At 48.1% G+C, this 17,042-nt stretch overlaps 1 protein-coding gene across 5 annotated transcripts in view; it reads right to left on the bottom strand.

Annotated features, from left to right (window-relative positions):
* frem1b (Fras1 related extracellular matrix 1b) overlaps nucleotides 1–12,413 on the bottom strand; it is a 37,720-nt gene extending 25,307 nt beyond the window's left edge. For 2 of the 5 annotated variants that reach the window (XM_044129638.1, XM_044129642.1), the window contains exons 1-9: nucleotides 11,556–12,413; nucleotides 10,759–11,069; nucleotides 10,600–10,694; nucleotides 10,190–10,449; nucleotides 9,907–10,106; nucleotides 9,399–9,722; nucleotides 9,214–9,322; nucleotides 9,013–9,144; nucleotides 4,762–5,106 (exon numbers count right to left, since the gene is read on the bottom strand). In XM_044129638.1, coding sequence (XP_043985573.1) covers nucleotides 4,762–5,106; nucleotides 9,013–9,144; nucleotides 9,214–9,322; nucleotides 9,399–9,722; nucleotides 9,907–10,106; nucleotides 10,190–10,449; nucleotides 10,600–10,694; nucleotides 10,759–10,983 — 1,690 coding nt within the window. In that variant the 5' untranslated portion in view covers nucleotides 10,984–11,069; nucleotides 11,556–12,413. The remainder of the gene's footprint in view (nucleotides 1–4,761; nucleotides 5,107–9,012; nucleotides 9,145–9,213; nucleotides 9,323–9,398; nucleotides 9,723–9,906; nucleotides 10,107–10,189; nucleotides 10,450–10,599; nucleotides 10,695–10,758; nucleotides 11,070–11,555) is intronic. The other 3 variants (XM_044129639.1, XM_044129640.1, XM_044129641.1) reach the window with 3 other exon arrangements.
* Nucleotides 12,414–17,042: the final 4,629 nt, after the last annotated feature.

Genomic DNA, 17,042 nt, shown 5'->3' with positions numbered 1-17,042 from the left:
GTTTCAGAACCAAACAGCTTCCTGTTCACTCAGAACCAGCCGGACCCAAACATCCCGTCCTGTTTGTTAGTTTGACTTTATTCTAGTGAGTCCAGAGAGATTTGGGAAATTAATTACAGAACACAACAATCACTGATCAAACTTCAACAAAGAGCAACAAGAATAATGAACAATAATGAAGGACCAGGATCAGACTAACACGTTATTTATCCAGATGTTTTATACATTTACAACATTTAGTACTGAACAACTACAAAATAATATTCAAATAAATAAACCAACGCTGTACACAATTTCATTCATAAATAGAAAAATAATTATAAATGTATTAAGTACTGCATTGCCTATTGTAAAAAAATCACTAATCATAATATTTAGCATTGCAAATTGTTATCTGGATAAAATGAGCTGATGATACAAATCTGGTCCCTTATAGCTGGTTATGATATATTCATAAATATATAAAATGGTCTTCACTGTTTTGTTTAGAGGTTGGTTCTAGACCAGCTTTACCTCAGGGCCGTGCAGACTGTGTTTTTATGGAGACACTTAAAAAAAGAATTAAACACAAACAGATTAATATTAATCCATCCATCCATCCATCTTCTTCCTCTTATCCTGGTCGGGTCGTGGGGTCAGCAGCTTCAGTATGGAGGTCCAGTCTTCCCTCTCCAGTTTCTTCTTCCAGCTCCTCCAGGAATCCCAAGGCGTTCCCAGGAATCTCAAGGCGTTCCCAGGAATCTCAAGGCGTTCCCAGGCCAGCAGAGAGACATCGTCCCTCCAGAGTGTCCTGGGTTTCCCCTCCTCCTGGTGGGACATGAACTCCTCACCAGGGAGGCGTCCAGGAGGCATCCTGACCAGATACTCCTCAACTGGCCCCTCTCGATGTGAAGGAGCAGCAGCTCTACTCGGAGTCCCTCCTGGATGACTGAGCTTCTCTCTCTAAGGGAGAGTCCAGACACCCTACGGAGAAAACCCATTTCAGCCGCTTGTATCCGTGATCTCGTTCTTTCGGTCATGACCCAAAGCTCATGACTATAGATGAGGGTGGGAACGTAGATCGACCGGTAAATCGAGAGCTTCGCTTTTTGGCTCAGCTCTCTCTTCACCACGACGGACCGGTACAGCGCCCGCTTAACGACAGACGCTGCACCAATCCGCCTGTCGATCTCCCGCTCCCTTCTTCCTTCATTCGTGAACAAGATCCAGAGATACTTGAACTCCTCCACTTGGGGCAGGACACCCCCCCTGACCCGGAGAAGGCACTCTACCCTTTTCCGGCTCAAGACCATGGCCTCGGATTTGGAGGCACTGATCGCTTCACACTCGGCTGTGAACCGCTCCAGCGAGAGCTGCAGATCACGACCTGATGAAGCCAAAAGAACCACATCATCCGCAAAAAGCAGAGATTTGATCCTAAGGCCACCAAAACGGATCCCCTCAACACCTTGGCTGGTCCAGAGATTCTGTCCATAAAAGTAATGAACAGAATCGGTGACAAAGGGCAGCCCTGGCGGAGTCCAACTCTCACCGGAAACGAGCCCGACTTACTGCCGGCAATGTGGACCAGACTCTGACACCGGTCCTACAGGGACCTGACAGCCCGTATCAAGGAGCTCGGTACCCCATACTCCTGGAGAACCCCCACAGGGCTCCCCGAGGGACACGGTCGAACGCCTTCTCCAAGTCCACAAAACACATGTAGACTGGTTGGGCGAACTCCCAGAACCCTCCAGGACCTGCTGAGGGTGTAGAGCTGGTCCAGTGTTCCAGAACCAGAACCAGAACCACACTGCTCTTCCTGAATCCGAGGTTCAACAATCCGATGGATTGTTAATATTTCATCATTTAATAATGTGAACAAAGAGCCACTTGTGTCTCCAGAGATTCAGGTTGCAGATCTGATTTATTAGATGGAAAGTGTGATCATATCTCCATACAGTAGTTAAAAGAGCAGTTTATAATTTTTAATTCATTAAATTAATTTTTATTAAAAATAATTTTTAGGTATTTTTAATAATACCTTAAAAAGAAAATTGTGAAGAAAAAAACATCTACCACTGAATATTTAAAAAAGATATTTATTTACTATCATTTCTTTAGGGCCCCTCTTGGCCCCCATCTAGAACCGGCCCTGGCCTGCAGGGTTTTTATTTATCATGTTTTTTCCTTCATTGATAGGAAGTCAGATTATCCAAACTAGTAAACCACATTAATAAAATATTAGTGAAATAATACATTAAATGACCACTGGACAATTATTCATAAAATATAAAAACATTTCTGAATAAAACAAAATGAAAATAATATAATGTAGGAAATATTTATGTATTTCTTGTTAATCTATTCATATGATTTGTTCTTTAAATGGCTACTAATTTTGGCTAATGCTATTAGCCAAAATTATATATTTATTAAATATATATATTTAATAAATATATTTATATATATATATATATATATTAATATATGGATATATTTATTAAATATCATCCAAACTCATCATCCTAAACAAAGAACCAAACCACAATAAGAACCTGAATCAATCAATAACTAAATGTTCTGTACCATGTCAGCCTCAGGAGATGGTTGAGGATGAAGAGACTCTGATTTCTGGTTCTGAAGGTTCTGATGGGTCTGCGGTTCCTCTCCTGATCCATTCAGTCTGATATACAGCAGCACACGGCGCCACGACGAACACTTTTAATTTTTTTGTCTTTCGATGTACACACTATCCATCTTCTCTGAAATTGTTCAGCTTATAATGCTGAACATCTGTATTTTTAAAAGTGTTTTTGCTTCTCAGGACATGGAATCGGGTCGAGGACGTTTTAAAAAAACGGGTTGCTAGCAGCCAGTGTTGGGTAAGTTACTTTAAAAATGTAATCCGTTACAGTTACAAGTTACCTTGTTTAAAATGTAATTGTAGTGTAACTTTTTCGATTACTTTTAAAAAGTAATGTAACTAATTACTTTTGATTACTTTTTGATTACTTTGAGGTTTTAATGAGTATTGACCCATGTTCAACATTTTATTTTTCTTAGTGCACTGCAGGTTAGTGCACCGCCACAGGCAGTGCAATAATATGATTCTGCATTATCTGTTTCTCTCAGGTTAGGGAACAGTTCATTAGCATTAGCCTTTTAGCTTAAATAAGCTATTACCTATTTTTCTGACTTAATAGCCATGTTTAGTATACTGACTGGAGTAAGTAAATTATAGAGAACATTCTAATGATACCCCACATGCTGCTGAAAGTATTTAGGCTTACATTAGCATTTTGGCTAATTTGAGCTTATACACTCATTTTAACAGACTGAATGGTGCACGTCCAGCTTACTTAACATACTTGTGACTTTCCAGAAGCTAATGACTACTATTTAGCTAAGTTAGCATTGATGCTAATTTTTAGCATCAGAACCCTGGGTCCAAACCGACGGGCACACTTTGGCAGGCCCCAGTTAAATTTCTTCAAGAATTTTCTAGTTTACTTTATGTTCATGAAAACCATAACACTAGCACATTGCATACAATGTCTCATGGGAAAGAATAGATTCCGACGTTTGTCATGCATCAACACCAAACAGTCAAATATTCGTAAAACAATACGCTTCGTCTATCAGTGAGCTGCAATTACCTCTAAAAGTTTCCTCAGGTTTGACATAGATTGCTTCGACGTGGACAAGTTCTTGATAGCCGGCAAACACTTATTGCACTGCACGGTTAAATTTGAGCCATTTTCACAGATGTAAATGTAAAGCAGTGCATAAATGTTACAGAAGAGGGTACTATTGTTTTCTGTAATTGCTGGTATTACCACAATTCCGAGATGTTTGTCCTGCCGGGGACACCGTAGTGCAGGGGATTTTTGCGCGAGCTGCTGTATTTCTTACAGTGTGTTTACTGCTTGTAAGGTAAGCAGCAGCTTCGCTAGCCCGGTGTAAAATATACATTGCGTTGGTATGCCGATCTTTTTTTCTGTTTGTTCAGTGTGCCAATTGGCTGCAGATTGCATCTTGTTTTGCACCGAACACACCCCACTTTCACGAAAAGAAACACAACGCAGAGCCCATAGGGTGTCTTCCACCAGCTGCAGGTCTGAAGAGGGAGAGCCTGGGTTACATAAATAAAATGCTCCTTTAATTTCCAGCGCTGGAAGGCTGTCATTTTTGATGCGCTGCTTGAGCTGAAAAGGAACCGTCCGCTCGCTTGCTGTTCCTCCAGGAGGCTCCACCAGCACAGGATGGAACATCAGAGTGGCATTGCGGCTATGATAGAGCGGGAAAGCAGCGATATAAAGAAAGCAAAGCAATAAAAATATCATGAAGTATTTCGCAAAGGTTTTTGTTTATATATTTTTTTAAATGTAACTAAATTTGTAATTCTTAATATTTTCGGAAGTAACTGTAACTGGATTACAGTTACTCTTTTTTTGTAATTAAATTACGTAACGTCGTTACATGTAATCCGTTACTACCCAACACTGCTAGCAGCTGACCGCGGGTTGCTAGCAGCTGACCGCGGGTTGCTAGCAGCTGACCGCGGGTTGCTAGCAGCTGACCGCGGGCTGCGCAGTGTCCGTCAACGTTCAGGTCGGTCCGCAGCGTTCTGGGGTCCTTTAGCTCCCGCCACCATAATTTAGCTGACTTTAATACTTCCTGTGTTTTAGTTTTATGGATGCTAATGTCCCTCTAAAGCTGGACTAGAATCGCCACGGGGGGGTAATCCCTCTACCTGAGTCAGGTTCACCTGGGTCTCACCTGTCTGGTGGGTGGAGCTCTTCCTGACCAGCCGGCCTGCGCGAGGGGCGCTCACCATCTGGTACCGGATGAGGTCGTCGCTGGAGTCCATGTCGGTGGCCAGCAGCAGGTACTCCTGCAGGCGCACGGCGCCGCCCTCCGGCACCTCCACCGCCACATTGTTGATGAGGAACGGCGGGGAGTCGTCCTTTGGCAGGATGTTTATGGGGAACTTGTGGCGGATGCTGTGGTGGCCATCGCTGATGCGGAAGATGATGTGGTCACGGGTAGAGTCGCTGTCGGAGTGATGGTAGATGACCACGCCCTCCTTCAGGTCCCGCACCTGGAACATGAAGGCCTTCACACCTGGAGGCAGCAGAAACACATGATCAGGGCCAGCTCTGGTTTCAGCAGAGCAGGATGGGCGGGGCTTCCGCTAATGGGAGGGGCTTTCGCTAGTGGGCGGGGCTTCTGCTGTCACCAGCATCCAGGAGATCTACCAACTTCTGTTTCAAAATTCAGTATGTATTCCCTCTTCCCAGTGAGCAGCTCGCCTGGTTCACTCAGGTATTGTTATCTTATTATTTCATTTTTTCTTTGTGTTTTTCTCCATTATTGTCCAATGTTCTGTACATTTTACAGCGTTCAACTAACTGTGCTACTTCATATATCAAAACGTTCTGCTTCTTCTGGAGGTTTCTGCTATATCTTTTGCTAAACTTCACTATTTTACTCTTTGAAATATTTATGCTTCTGTGCAAATTTTTTGCCCCATTGAAATATATTGAAATTCTACAAAGTTCCACAAAAATGTTCCACTTTTTCACAGTTTACTACTTCTGCCTACTTCAACCTAGAAACTTTGGAACCAGCCACCAGACTTTAAACTACATTCAAATGTCGTGCTGTGGTGCAGCACCACCCACATTCTGAGGCCTTGATTCCTTGACGCTGCCGTCGTGGGTTCGATTCCCGGACCCGGCGACATTTGCCGCATGTCTTCCCCTCTCCTTCCCCCTTTCCTGTCAGCCTGCTGTCATATTAAGGGACACTAGAGCCACAAAAGACAAAACCTTCCAAATGTCTCAGATTTCTCTTACTGTTTTCCTGTAGTTACAATTTCAGTTTTATGCAGATATTTGATGTTTTCAGGTTTATAGTTTAATTTCTCTAACTGCTGTCAGTTGTTAGAGTCGACACCAGTGGAGCCCAAAGTGGCCCTGGAGGGCCGATTGCATCCTGATGTCTTATTCTCTCCCTGGTACCAACAACCTCCTCAGCAGGTCGATGTTCTTCGGCCTCTAAAGATCCATCATTGGATCCAGGTGAGTTAAACCAAAGAGACTAAAACCTGCAGGATGTTTTAGTCTCTCTAGTAACTCTCGGCCCTCCAGGACCCACTTCGGGCCCCCTGGTCTAAACTCTAGTAACTGACCATTTTTGAACTTTTCATGCTTTTTGACACACAAAATGATGCTGTTCATCCATATTTAACTGTGCAGGAATAATTTATGCATTAAAACGCAGCCATGCTTTAAGGAACTAGAACTATCATTGCTACAGGTGTCTCTGTTTTCTGGACGTGTTAAACCTTCTCCTGTTCCTTGTGCTCTGTTTCTGTCTGTGACAGCATTCTGCTTGTCTACCTTTCTCTATATGGCTACTGGTTTTACTGGTTTTACTGGTTTTACTGTCTACAATGTTCTTCTGCAACTTGAATTTTAGCAATTCATAGATCAAAATTTTCTGCCTTTGTGCTAATTTGTGCTTTTTTGTGCCATGTTTCACCTTTCAACTTTTTCAACCCTAATTTCTGCCTCTGCTAACTTGTGCTGCATCTCTGGATACATTTCACTCTTTAGATTTCTACCAGGCATGACTGTAACTTTCTTCTGCTTTTTCCCCTAATTCTTATGTTTTGTTTTGCAATCATTCTGCAGATATGCATTCTCATGGCTGTTTCACTAAGAGCATCAATTTTTCTAGTTATTGTTACTACTAGAAATACTATTATTGTTACTTAGAGTAATAGTATTATTACTAATATCATTTTTATTATTATTGCTATTGCATCCAGAAACTGCATCTGCTGAAGGTTTTCGTTTGATTTCTGCTTTTCTTGGAACTGCTCTATAAAAGCTGGAAGCTGATTGGTCGGTTTGTATCACAGTTGAAGTCCAGTGTGAATGTTCTGAAGAACCCGACATTGGGTTCACCTCTTTGAGGAACAATGTTTGACCCTCCTGGCCCCTAGCTGACCTCCAGAGTCAGCTAGCCTCCTGCGGTGGCAACAAAAAGGATTACCCAGAATGCTCTGCGCTGTAGTCCACTTCCTGCTTTTGGAGCGGTCTCTGGTCCACTTGCTGTTCACACATGCATTCAAACCAAACCAGGGTTCACTTCAACTGAACCCAGACCGAGATTATGAGGACCAGAGGTCAGAGGTCGACTAGCATCCACACCTCACCAACCGAACCGGAGTTTCTAGGCAACAGGCTGGAGTCGGATCGAAGCGGACCGAACAGGAGTGAACGATGCTGTCACAGCAGCATTGGGCCTTCCAGAACCAGAACCAGGCAACTACAACACTCAGCGGGTCTCTGTCCAGTCGTGGGACGACCAGCGCCAGTTGGCTGGACCTCTGCTGACTTAGGTCAGTCCCTTTAGAGGGCGTGAATATTTATGCAACCACTTCTTTAATGTTAAATATTTTTTCACTATTTGGCAGAAATCAGGTTTCATTTCCACATTAAACTGAGCCGTTGTCATTTTTACAAACAAAAAGCCAAATCTTGTTGATCCTGATTAGTTTGTAAATTAAGACACTCAGAGGAGTGAACACGTTTTACTGCAGCAGTTGAAAAGTTCTGCTGAGGTTCTGCTGCAGCGAAACCCGTTTGGGTCGGCTCTCCGTCTCCTGCTGCTCTCACCATGAGAAGCTTGTTTGTCCTACATGAAGGAAGCGTCTCCATCTGTCAGACGCCACCGGCCAACATGGACCGCTTCCAGTCTCAACTCCACACTTTGATTCAATTACCGTCCCGGCGCCGCCCAACTGGACCGCGCCTGAAGGCACGTGAGCGCAGAGCCGGGCCAACGCGTGGCGTCCTTCCCGAGGACGGGGACTTCCTGCCGAGGACGGGGACTTCCTGCCGTCCTCTGCCAGGCGGACAGAAGGCCGAGGTCAGCAGGCAGCTTGAGGGACGCGCCGGCCCGGCCCAGACCTCGTTAGCGAGAGGACCGGGGGGAACCGGGCCGCCGTCCGGGACCCGGGTCCACCAGACACAGACTGCTCAGTAATTGGGCCCAAAGGTGGTTCTGGGCAGCCGGCCCAATCCGGGCCGCAGAGACCGTGAGGCAGGCAGCCGGCCATTTGACTGGAGGCGTCGACTGGACCGCCTGGCAACCGGGCCGGACCGGTGATCTGTGGGTTGGTCCGCTCCTCAGAGACCCAACAGCTCTTCTGCAGCTCCAGCAGAACCAGCAGAACCAGCAGAACCCGAGCTTCCAGCGCTGGGCAGCAGAGGAAGACGGTTCTGTCTGGGTTCTACATCCCAATCTGGGCCAGACTTTGTTTCATCTCCGGCCTCCAGCAGAACGACGACCCACACCGACCGGACCAGAACCAGAACCGGTTCTGTGTATGTGGGCTGACAGCTCTCCTCCTCCTCTCCCTCAGCAGCATACGTCTCGTCTCCCTGCATGTGTTTCCTAATCAGGTGTGAAATCGGCCAAGGACACTTTGCCCACGGCGACCTCTGACCCCGCCCTCCCAGCCGCTGCCGCCGTTCGGATGGAGCGGCAGATTGGAGGCGCTGATGGCTTTCATGGCGCCGTGAACATGGAGCAGATGCACCTCATGCGCGCACACACACACCCACACACACACACACACACACACACACGCCTGTTTGCGTGTCTTTGTGGGACTCCCATTCATTTCCAACCAACTCATTTCACACTGAAATCCTGAATCTGACCCAAACATCAGTTCACTGGATCGGTTTTCAAACCTGTGACCCAGTGTGACCTTTGACCTTTCCTGAGAGAGAGACCCCGATTTTAGCCCGTCAGTTTCCAACCAGATTCTGATGGAGCCGAGGTGTTAAAGGAGTTCTGGTTCTGATGTCTGGAGGTGTAAATGGACCCGCTGGACTGATTCTGGGTCAGAACGTTTTACATTCAAACTTCACATCTAAAAGGAAAAGCATAATAACAATGGAGGGGGGGGCTCTTCCCAGGTATCTCTCTAATTGACCTCTGACCTCTCACCTCTGACGCTGAGGCGCCCGTGCGCCGGTCCATCCACAGCCACCAGGTGAACGGCGTTGATGTTGTCCTTGTCCACGACCTGCAGCTCCCCCCAGGTGATTGGTCGGGACTGACCCTCCAGCAGGTCCAGACCTGAGGCGTTCAAAGGCCGTCAGAAATCTTAGCCTGTGTTTATCGATGCCAAGTAAAAAGCAAATGTACCCATGTTCCAGGAGACTCGAGGTGCGTTTGTTTCTGACATCCTGATGGACAGGTGGACCAGGATGGACGGGCTGCTCGTAAAGAACCCGTCTATTGCCTGGAACTCCACCTGGAGAGAACCGGTTCTACTGGGTCAGAACCAGAGCCCTGTTGACTGACCAGTGCTGTCTGGATCTGGACGCTACCTGCAGGTTTCGGCGGAGGCTCTGGCTGCTGTTGGGGGGCTGGTAGGCCACCTTCATGTCATGCAGGTCCAACCAGGTGAAGGACCCGACCGGCCTGGTGTGGTCCTCCAGGTGTGTGACGAAGCCCTCTGCAGGGGGCGCCGTGACGTTAAACACCAGCCGGTCCTGCACCGTCTCTGGGTCGGTGGCGTCCAGCGTGGCGGTGCTGATCGGGGTGAGGATGAACTGGTCCACCTCCAGGATGGAAGAGGCCATGAAGCCGGGCTTGGGGGGCTGGTTCTGCACCGCGCCTTGGATCAGAACCGGCAGCCACAGCGCCTGTGACTGAGAGAAGCAGAAGAAGATGCATGATGCATGGTGGGAACACACATGGTGCTGTGTCAGGTATTGGTGAGAGTGATGGAAGAATGTTTAGATCCATTAGCTGGGTTGGCGCCGTCACCATCCAACCGGGAACACACCGCACCGCCACCATGTTTCCCTCCAAACCGCCTGCTTCCTGCCGTACCTCCACCAGCTTCCGAGTTGCCTGCTCCCTCAGCTCCACCCGGATTGGGATGTAGTCTGTGTCAGGGGATGGAGGACTGAGGTGTTGGTACCTCAGACCGGAACTCAGGAAGTTCTGGCAGCTGGTTTTAAGGAACTGGACCTCGGTGGTGTGGTGGAGACACGGTTTGTTTCCAGGACAGACTTCCTCCACCTGCCGGCCTGGAGGACAGGAGATGGTTCTGTTGGGCTCAGATGAAAACCAGATGAAGGTCATAGCTCAGGTCTGATCAGGTGTTCTGAACCTCTCCGGAGACCTGAGTTGTCCCGATTGACCAGCCGACCGATCGCTGGGAACTTGGTTTCTGCGGTCATCAGCCTGACGGTGCAGATCAGGTCCTCTTGGGTCCTGATGTTCAGTACGGTGCTGTTGAGGGCGTTGGACAATCCAAAGAACCGAGGAACCACCAGAGGACTGCCGCCCAACTCCACCACACTGGACCCTCCATTCACCACCTGGACCCTGAGCACCACTGTCTCCACCTGCATGTGCGAAGCTGTGAACCTGAGGAAGGAAATCTTACAGACTGGGTTCTAGTACCACAAACAGAGAAAAAGCAAGGTGGTCCAATAAGACCAGAGCAAGTTCTGGTTCCAGAAACATCAGAAAATTCTGGTTTTGTTGGGTGTGGCCCGTCTCAGTGTGTGTTCCTACCAATACACTCGGAGCACCACTGAGTCCTCGTCCAGCAAAGGACTCCCATTGTGAACGTATCTGACCTCATCCTTCAGGAAAATGCAGTCAAACATCTGTGGAGCAACAACAGAGTAAGTCCACAGGCCCAGTCACCTGACCTGCTACAGTCACTCTCACCTGTGGAGTCAACTTCCCCACCCACTGGGTCACTGGCTCGTTCTGTACCACCTCAACCTTGCAGTCGGAGCTTGGATCCACTTGGATCTCCAGGTCTGACTCAGTGATGGACACCGAGCGACCTCGGAGGACCTGCACACCAGGGTTCACCTTCACCATGAAGCGGGAGCTGCTGGCCGACACCAGGAGGAGCAACAGGACCGGAACCGCTCCGACAGAGGCCATGATGGGTCCTGAACGTCTTATTTACCGGTTCAGCTGAGAAACTTCAGAGCTTCATGGCCGCCACCGTGAGTGAGTCTGTCTGCAGCCTGGAGGAAAACATGAGGAAACATCTCAGTTCTGACTCATTCACAGACTCCATGACTCAGAGGAAACATGAGTCCAGGACTGGGACAGGAGGAACAACTGAGGGAACTGATCTCAGCTGGAGTCCTTCCAGATCTCCTAAACATCTTGGCTCCTTGGGCTGAAGGACTGAACTGGGATCAGGTGTTGGTCCCTGTGCAGGTTTACCTCTGCTTTAATCACGGATGTTCTGCTGCCGTTTAATCAGACTGTCTTCTTCTTCTTCTCTTCACAGTAATGCTGCGTTCAGTCATCTGTGCTCAGTGAGTTAACCTTTCACCTCCTGAGAGATAATCTAGCTGTTCTGAGGTCAGTTTCTAGCTGAATCCTGCAGTGAAACGTTCCTTGGTGATTCCCAGATCAACTAGCGAAGCTGGCAGACTCGGTCTGACGGTTTCAGATTCAAAGAACCAGGAGAAGATCAAGTTTGAGAAAAAAGTTAAACAAACCTGAAGCTGTTGCTATTGTTCACCTCCGTCTCTTCAAAATGAAGCACAGATCTTCAGCAGCTCCACGGCTTGCTGCGACCTCCACACATCTGGTTTCAGCACACTGAGGCAGAGAAAGGAGAGCCGTGGCCGAGAGAGAGAGGAAGGGGGGGCAGGAAGTTCAGTGTTTCACAACCTCGTCTCTCCGTCCGCCTGGGAGGCAAAGTAATGACTGGAGTCCTGACCTGCACTGAGACAGTCGCCCTCATCTGGCAGCTGAACTACTACTAGAAAACTGCTGCAGCAATTATACAGGACCAGAAAACTGCTGCAGCAAATATACTGGCAGGGGCAGATCTAGAAAAATATCTCTGTGGTGGCAAGGGGGGGCAAGGATTTTTCAACACAAAACAAAACATCCAGTCCGTTACATTACGCTGTCAGGCTTGATGTTTTTGTGTCATTATTAATATATTTTGATATATTTTGACCTGAACACAGTTTATTAGCTGATTGAACCTCCTGCTCCACTGATGACTTGCTGTGCAGGTTGTCCTATTTTAGTGCTAACGGAACCAAAACACACCGAACTGCGCAGCATGTCCAGCTTATCGGAGTCAATAGCAGGCTAGCAAGTTAGCCTAGCATAACTAACTCACTGATCACTTTTTCAATATTTTCTCTAAATTAAAACTTTTTCCTCACCTGCTAAATGTGAAACCCTTAAACTTTTTTATCTATGGCAGTTATAGGGTTGAATTAACCACTAAATATTGCGTCCTTTTTTCAGATTCTTAGGGTGACTGTGATATTTTCCTGACCACCGATATTCCTGACATCATTGCGCACGATGAGTCACGTAATGTCCAGTCCAGTAATGTATCCATCCATATATATATAAATATATAATGCAGCTGCCTCGCACTTCCCGCTACTCGGCAGTAGGTGTCAGGTTACATTGTGTTACATTCAATGTTATCGGAAAAAAGAAATTCATGCGTTCAACTATTGAATTCATTGTCGCCAGCGAGAGAGGTGGCAACGCTCTCAGTTGCCCCCCACCCCGTAAATCCGCCCCTGTACTCTGGACCAGAAGAGTACTGTAGACTCTAGGAAATATCCAGACTCCAGAGGAAAAAAACTGAATAAGAAATAAAAATGTCTGATGCTAGAATTCAGTTCCAGGAAATACCCCATCCCAGAATCAGTAATCAAACCTTGTTGAGAAACTGAGTGGACTCCAGAGAATAGACAGCACCAGCTGATCTGGGTGCCTAATCTTCATGCCACCAGCTGGAGGTTCCATTTCTACCGCCAGGGTTCTGAAAGGACCAAGGACCGGACCTCTCCTTGTTCAAGGTCCGGTTCTTCTCCAGTCCAGTACTGGAATGTGAAACCACAAATGGAAACGTTTGGACTTCCCCTTCGTCCGTCTTCTCTGGTCTGTTGTTCTCATCAGGAGACAGAATGCTCTCCCAGCGCGCTGCGGCCCGGTTTCTGACCCGGTTAATGGAAGAACCAGCAGCAGGAAGCGGTAAATCCATCTGGACCGTGTTCTGACTCCATTTAATGGTGTGATCCTGTTCAGTCAGAAAAAGCTGCTTCAGAGCAGCTGAACAGAACCAGTACCACCTCCTAACAGCGGACTGAGCCAGGTTACTGGGCCTGGTCTCCTACAGAACCCCAGCTGGCTCTGGTCCAGAGGTCACCTGGTTCATCACCTCCCAGTTTGACCAGTTCAGTCTGGAACTCTGAGGCTGCAGACCAGTCAACTGAGCTTTCACTGAAGCGGGTTTGAAAACTTTAACATTTCACCAATCTATATTTTGTATTAAATAAATTGCAGCACGGTGCGTGTTTGGTACGGTTCGGGCCCCCAGAGCCCCGGCCCCCGTTCTCTCTGCGGTCCTGGACGGAACCTGCAGCCCGGTTGTCTGTCAGACGGATTTACGCTGATCGGATCTTGGCTGCCAGGAACGGCGCCGCTGCCTGATCCGTTCTGACTGCTACCCTTTTGCCGTGGTGACTTCAGAGCTCGCCACGGCGTTTGGCCCCCTGCCCACCGCTCCGGGGCCCCGGGGCCCCTGTCAGCCTGACGTTGTGACTCCTCTGCTGTTTGAAATTAATTTTCTTCCTCACTGACCCAGAATGAAGTCCTGGAAGCGGCGGCGGGATGTTCTGCTACTTTGTTGATGCTCAGTTTGGGAAGTTCTGGCTGCCGAATCTGCAGGATCCCAACAGAACCGTCCGCCCCAGCTGGAGGGCCCGTTCCCCCCCAGAGGGCCCGTTTCCAGGTGAGCAGCCTCCGGTTGGACCGCAGGGGTTCCGTGTTGGCAGCGGAACCTGCGCAGCGGGTCGCTGCCAGCCTCATGGCTCGGATTCAGCCGGATGGCACCGGCCCACGGAGCGCTGCCGATCCGGAGAGGCCAGCTCTTCATCGCCGGGGAAGCATCATCATCATTTGGCTGTGAGGAAACAATCAGAACCAGAACCACTAATTCAGTCCAGGAGGAAAGGATCCAAAAGGTCCGGATCAGTCGTGGTTCTGATTTCTAACCTCTGCTGTTTGGTTCTGGGGAAATTTCATCCCATTTCCTGCATTTATATTCTGACCCAAACTAGTTCCCAGCTGGTTCTGTTTGAGCCCAATCTGCCTGATTTCAGGTGAATCAGAAGGTCAGAACCAGACTAAGGGTCAGAACCCATCCAGTGAAGTTCTGGGCTGTAATCTGACCCGGTTCTGTTGGAACCAGTAGTTCTGTGGACTGATGTCCTCTCAGGCCTTTACACCCATTCAGCTCCCATACTGGTGACCTGTGGAGGTTCCCACTGGGAAGCTGTCGGTTCTGATCCGTCACCTCCACTGACTGACTGACTGACACCGCCCAGCACCCCCCAGCACCGCCACCCCCCAGGAATGATGGGAGAACTGGGCAGCCTGCAGGACAGCCAGCAGTCTGAGGCTGGACTAGAGCAGAGGGGGATCAGCTCCTGAGGAGGAGGACTGGTGTGTGTGTGTGTGTGTGTGTGTGTGTGTGTGTGTGTGTGTGTGTGTGTGTGTGTGTGTGTGATTGGGGGGGCGTCTGCCCTCCCCCACCCACCGCCAGCAACGAGGAAAGAGGAGCTCATCCTCAGATTATGCAAATGAAGTTTTGTTTTGATGCAGAATGAGCCGGACTGGCTGCTAATGTCTCTGGAGTCGTGAAAGGGCGAGACTTCCTGGGAGAAATACCAGCAGGGGGGGGCTGGGTCGGAGGGGGGGGTCCGGGTTATGAGCGGGGCTGGGGAGGGACGCTGCTCCCCCAGCGTTATACATTATCATATTTCCACGTAATTAGTTGGGTTTTCCACATGAAATGAGGAAGCGGCTCGACGGTGCGTTCACTGCCGCGGGAAAAGCCCACTCCGCCTTTTCTGCTGCTCAACCACGGAGACGACCTTTGACCTTTGCATTCACTTCATCAACCACAGCCATCAAGCTGGAGACTGCATGGATCTGATCAGTGGACAGGTCAGATCGACAGGAACCTCCAGGGATCCTGAGGGATTTGGAAGGTCACTAGGGGTCATGAAGGGTCACAAGGCGTTTGAGGGATCCATGGTGTTTTTAGACATCCTAAAAAATCCTGAAGGGGTCATGACAAGTTGTGAGCGATCCTCAAGAGTCTTAGGGACCTGAAGGGTCCTAATTGGTCTGGATCGGTTCTGAGGGCCTCCAGCAGTGTCTGATCACAGGAAGGGAAGAGCAGAAGAATCACATGCAAACATGAAGCCTCCTGCAGCAGAGTTCAGATCTCCAGCTGGGTAAACTACTCAGAACCTTTCCCAAACCTTCTGGGCCCTTCAGAACCATTTGAATGTTCATTCCTGCTGCGTCCAAGGGAAACAGAGAGCATGTTTACAGGAAGAAAGGAAATAACTCCAGATGAGAGAAACCCAGGAGTCTTGGTTCTGGAGGGTCCAGATTATTTTGTTTATCCTGATTTGTTTTCTGGACTCCGGTCCAGTTTGCCGTCCGTCTGCGAGCTGCTCTGCGACTACAGAGATCCAGGAAGAATTTCTTTTCCAGAACCAGAACAGTCAGCTGGTTTCTGCAGAACCAAGCAGGGATTGGTGAAAACTTCTGCATTTAATGATCTGTACAGGACTGGTACCTGGGTAAACTGGTCCAGAACCTTTAATGTCCAGCTTATGAAGATTAAAATCAGACCTAATGTGAGTCCTAGAACTGAACCGTCTTATTCCATCCAGCTGTCCTCCAACTCCTCTTCAAAACTTCTCTGAAGTCCTTTGAGCCATGACCCTGATCTCCAACCGTCCCCTGGGGTCCTGCTGTAGAAAGTCACCTGTCACCATGGGAACCGGAGGCCGCGTGGGCTCAGGCGAACCCAGGACCGGAGGCCAGGGTGGCGTGCGTCCCACGGAGCGTGCTCAGTGAAGCAGCAGCGAGCAGTAGCTTCACATTAGTCTGCAGAGAGCGGAGAGGAGCTGGCGCCGATCCGAACGTCATGCTTCATCAGCCAGTTTCTGCCTCTGCTGCTGGCTGCAGATTCATTCTGAGGCCACCGCATCGGACCCAACCGAACCGGATCAGATCGGGCCACTGCTGCAGAGCGGTTTCACTCTGAAGCAGCAATTGACGCATCTGTGGTTCGGTCCGATGCGGTTCGGTCTGATGCGGTATGTTCTGATGCGGTCCGATCCGGTCCGGTCCGGTCCAAAGCGGTTCGGTTCGATGCGGTCTGGTTTGATCCGGTACGTTCTGATGCGGTTCGGTCCAGCGCCCCCTGTCCACCATCCTGGTCCCTTCAGTGAAGACGTCGGCTACTTGCACTGAACGTTACTGTATATTAATATTACTATCATTATTGGTGCTGTCTTGATTTCTATTGTTGTTTCTGTTTTTATAATCAAAAATCCTTAAAAGAAAAACAAATTACTGAACGATGACTTTCCAAAGAACAAAACGACTTTGGTAATAAAAATGGTTTTTAAAGGTTTTAAGAAAAATGCAATGAAAGGACATTCAATTTAAAATCAACAGCCTATAATCGGCCAATCAGAGTGACTTCGATAGCAAAACCAGTTTAAACTTTGAACTATTGGCAAAAAGACTGAGCTCTGCAACATTTAAACATGGATGGTTTTGGCAGTCATAGCTCTTCTTCTCTTCAGTGGTTCTGTTAGGTTCTGCAGCTCTGTGCTGCTTTCATGAAAATGGGACATCAAAGTATCTTCCATAAAATTTTACCCACATGGCATTAATGTGTAAACCAGAGCTTTCAGTGGAAAAACTAACGTTTTAAATCCTTTTAAAGCCACACAAATATGAGACAGGAACATGGATGATATTTTTCAATAGACCTGTCTATTAATTTATAGATTAATATCTTTATCGGACAGAAATTACAAAGAATAAAGCTGGTTCTTAATCAACTTCTAATGAGTCAAATTGAGCGTGTCATGGAGTCACTGAACAGCATCACGACATGAACACTGACATGAAAC

The sequence above is a fragment of the Gambusia affinis genome, linkage group LG10, assembly GCF_019740435.1.
Source record: "Gambusia affinis linkage group LG10, SWU_Gaff_1.0, whole genome shotgun sequence".
NCBI lineage: Eukaryota > Metazoa > Chordata > Actinopteri > Cyprinodontiformes > Poeciliidae > Gambusia > Gambusia affinis.
Note: the sequence above shows the minus strand (reverse complement) of the source record. Positions and strands in the feature narration are given on the sequence as shown.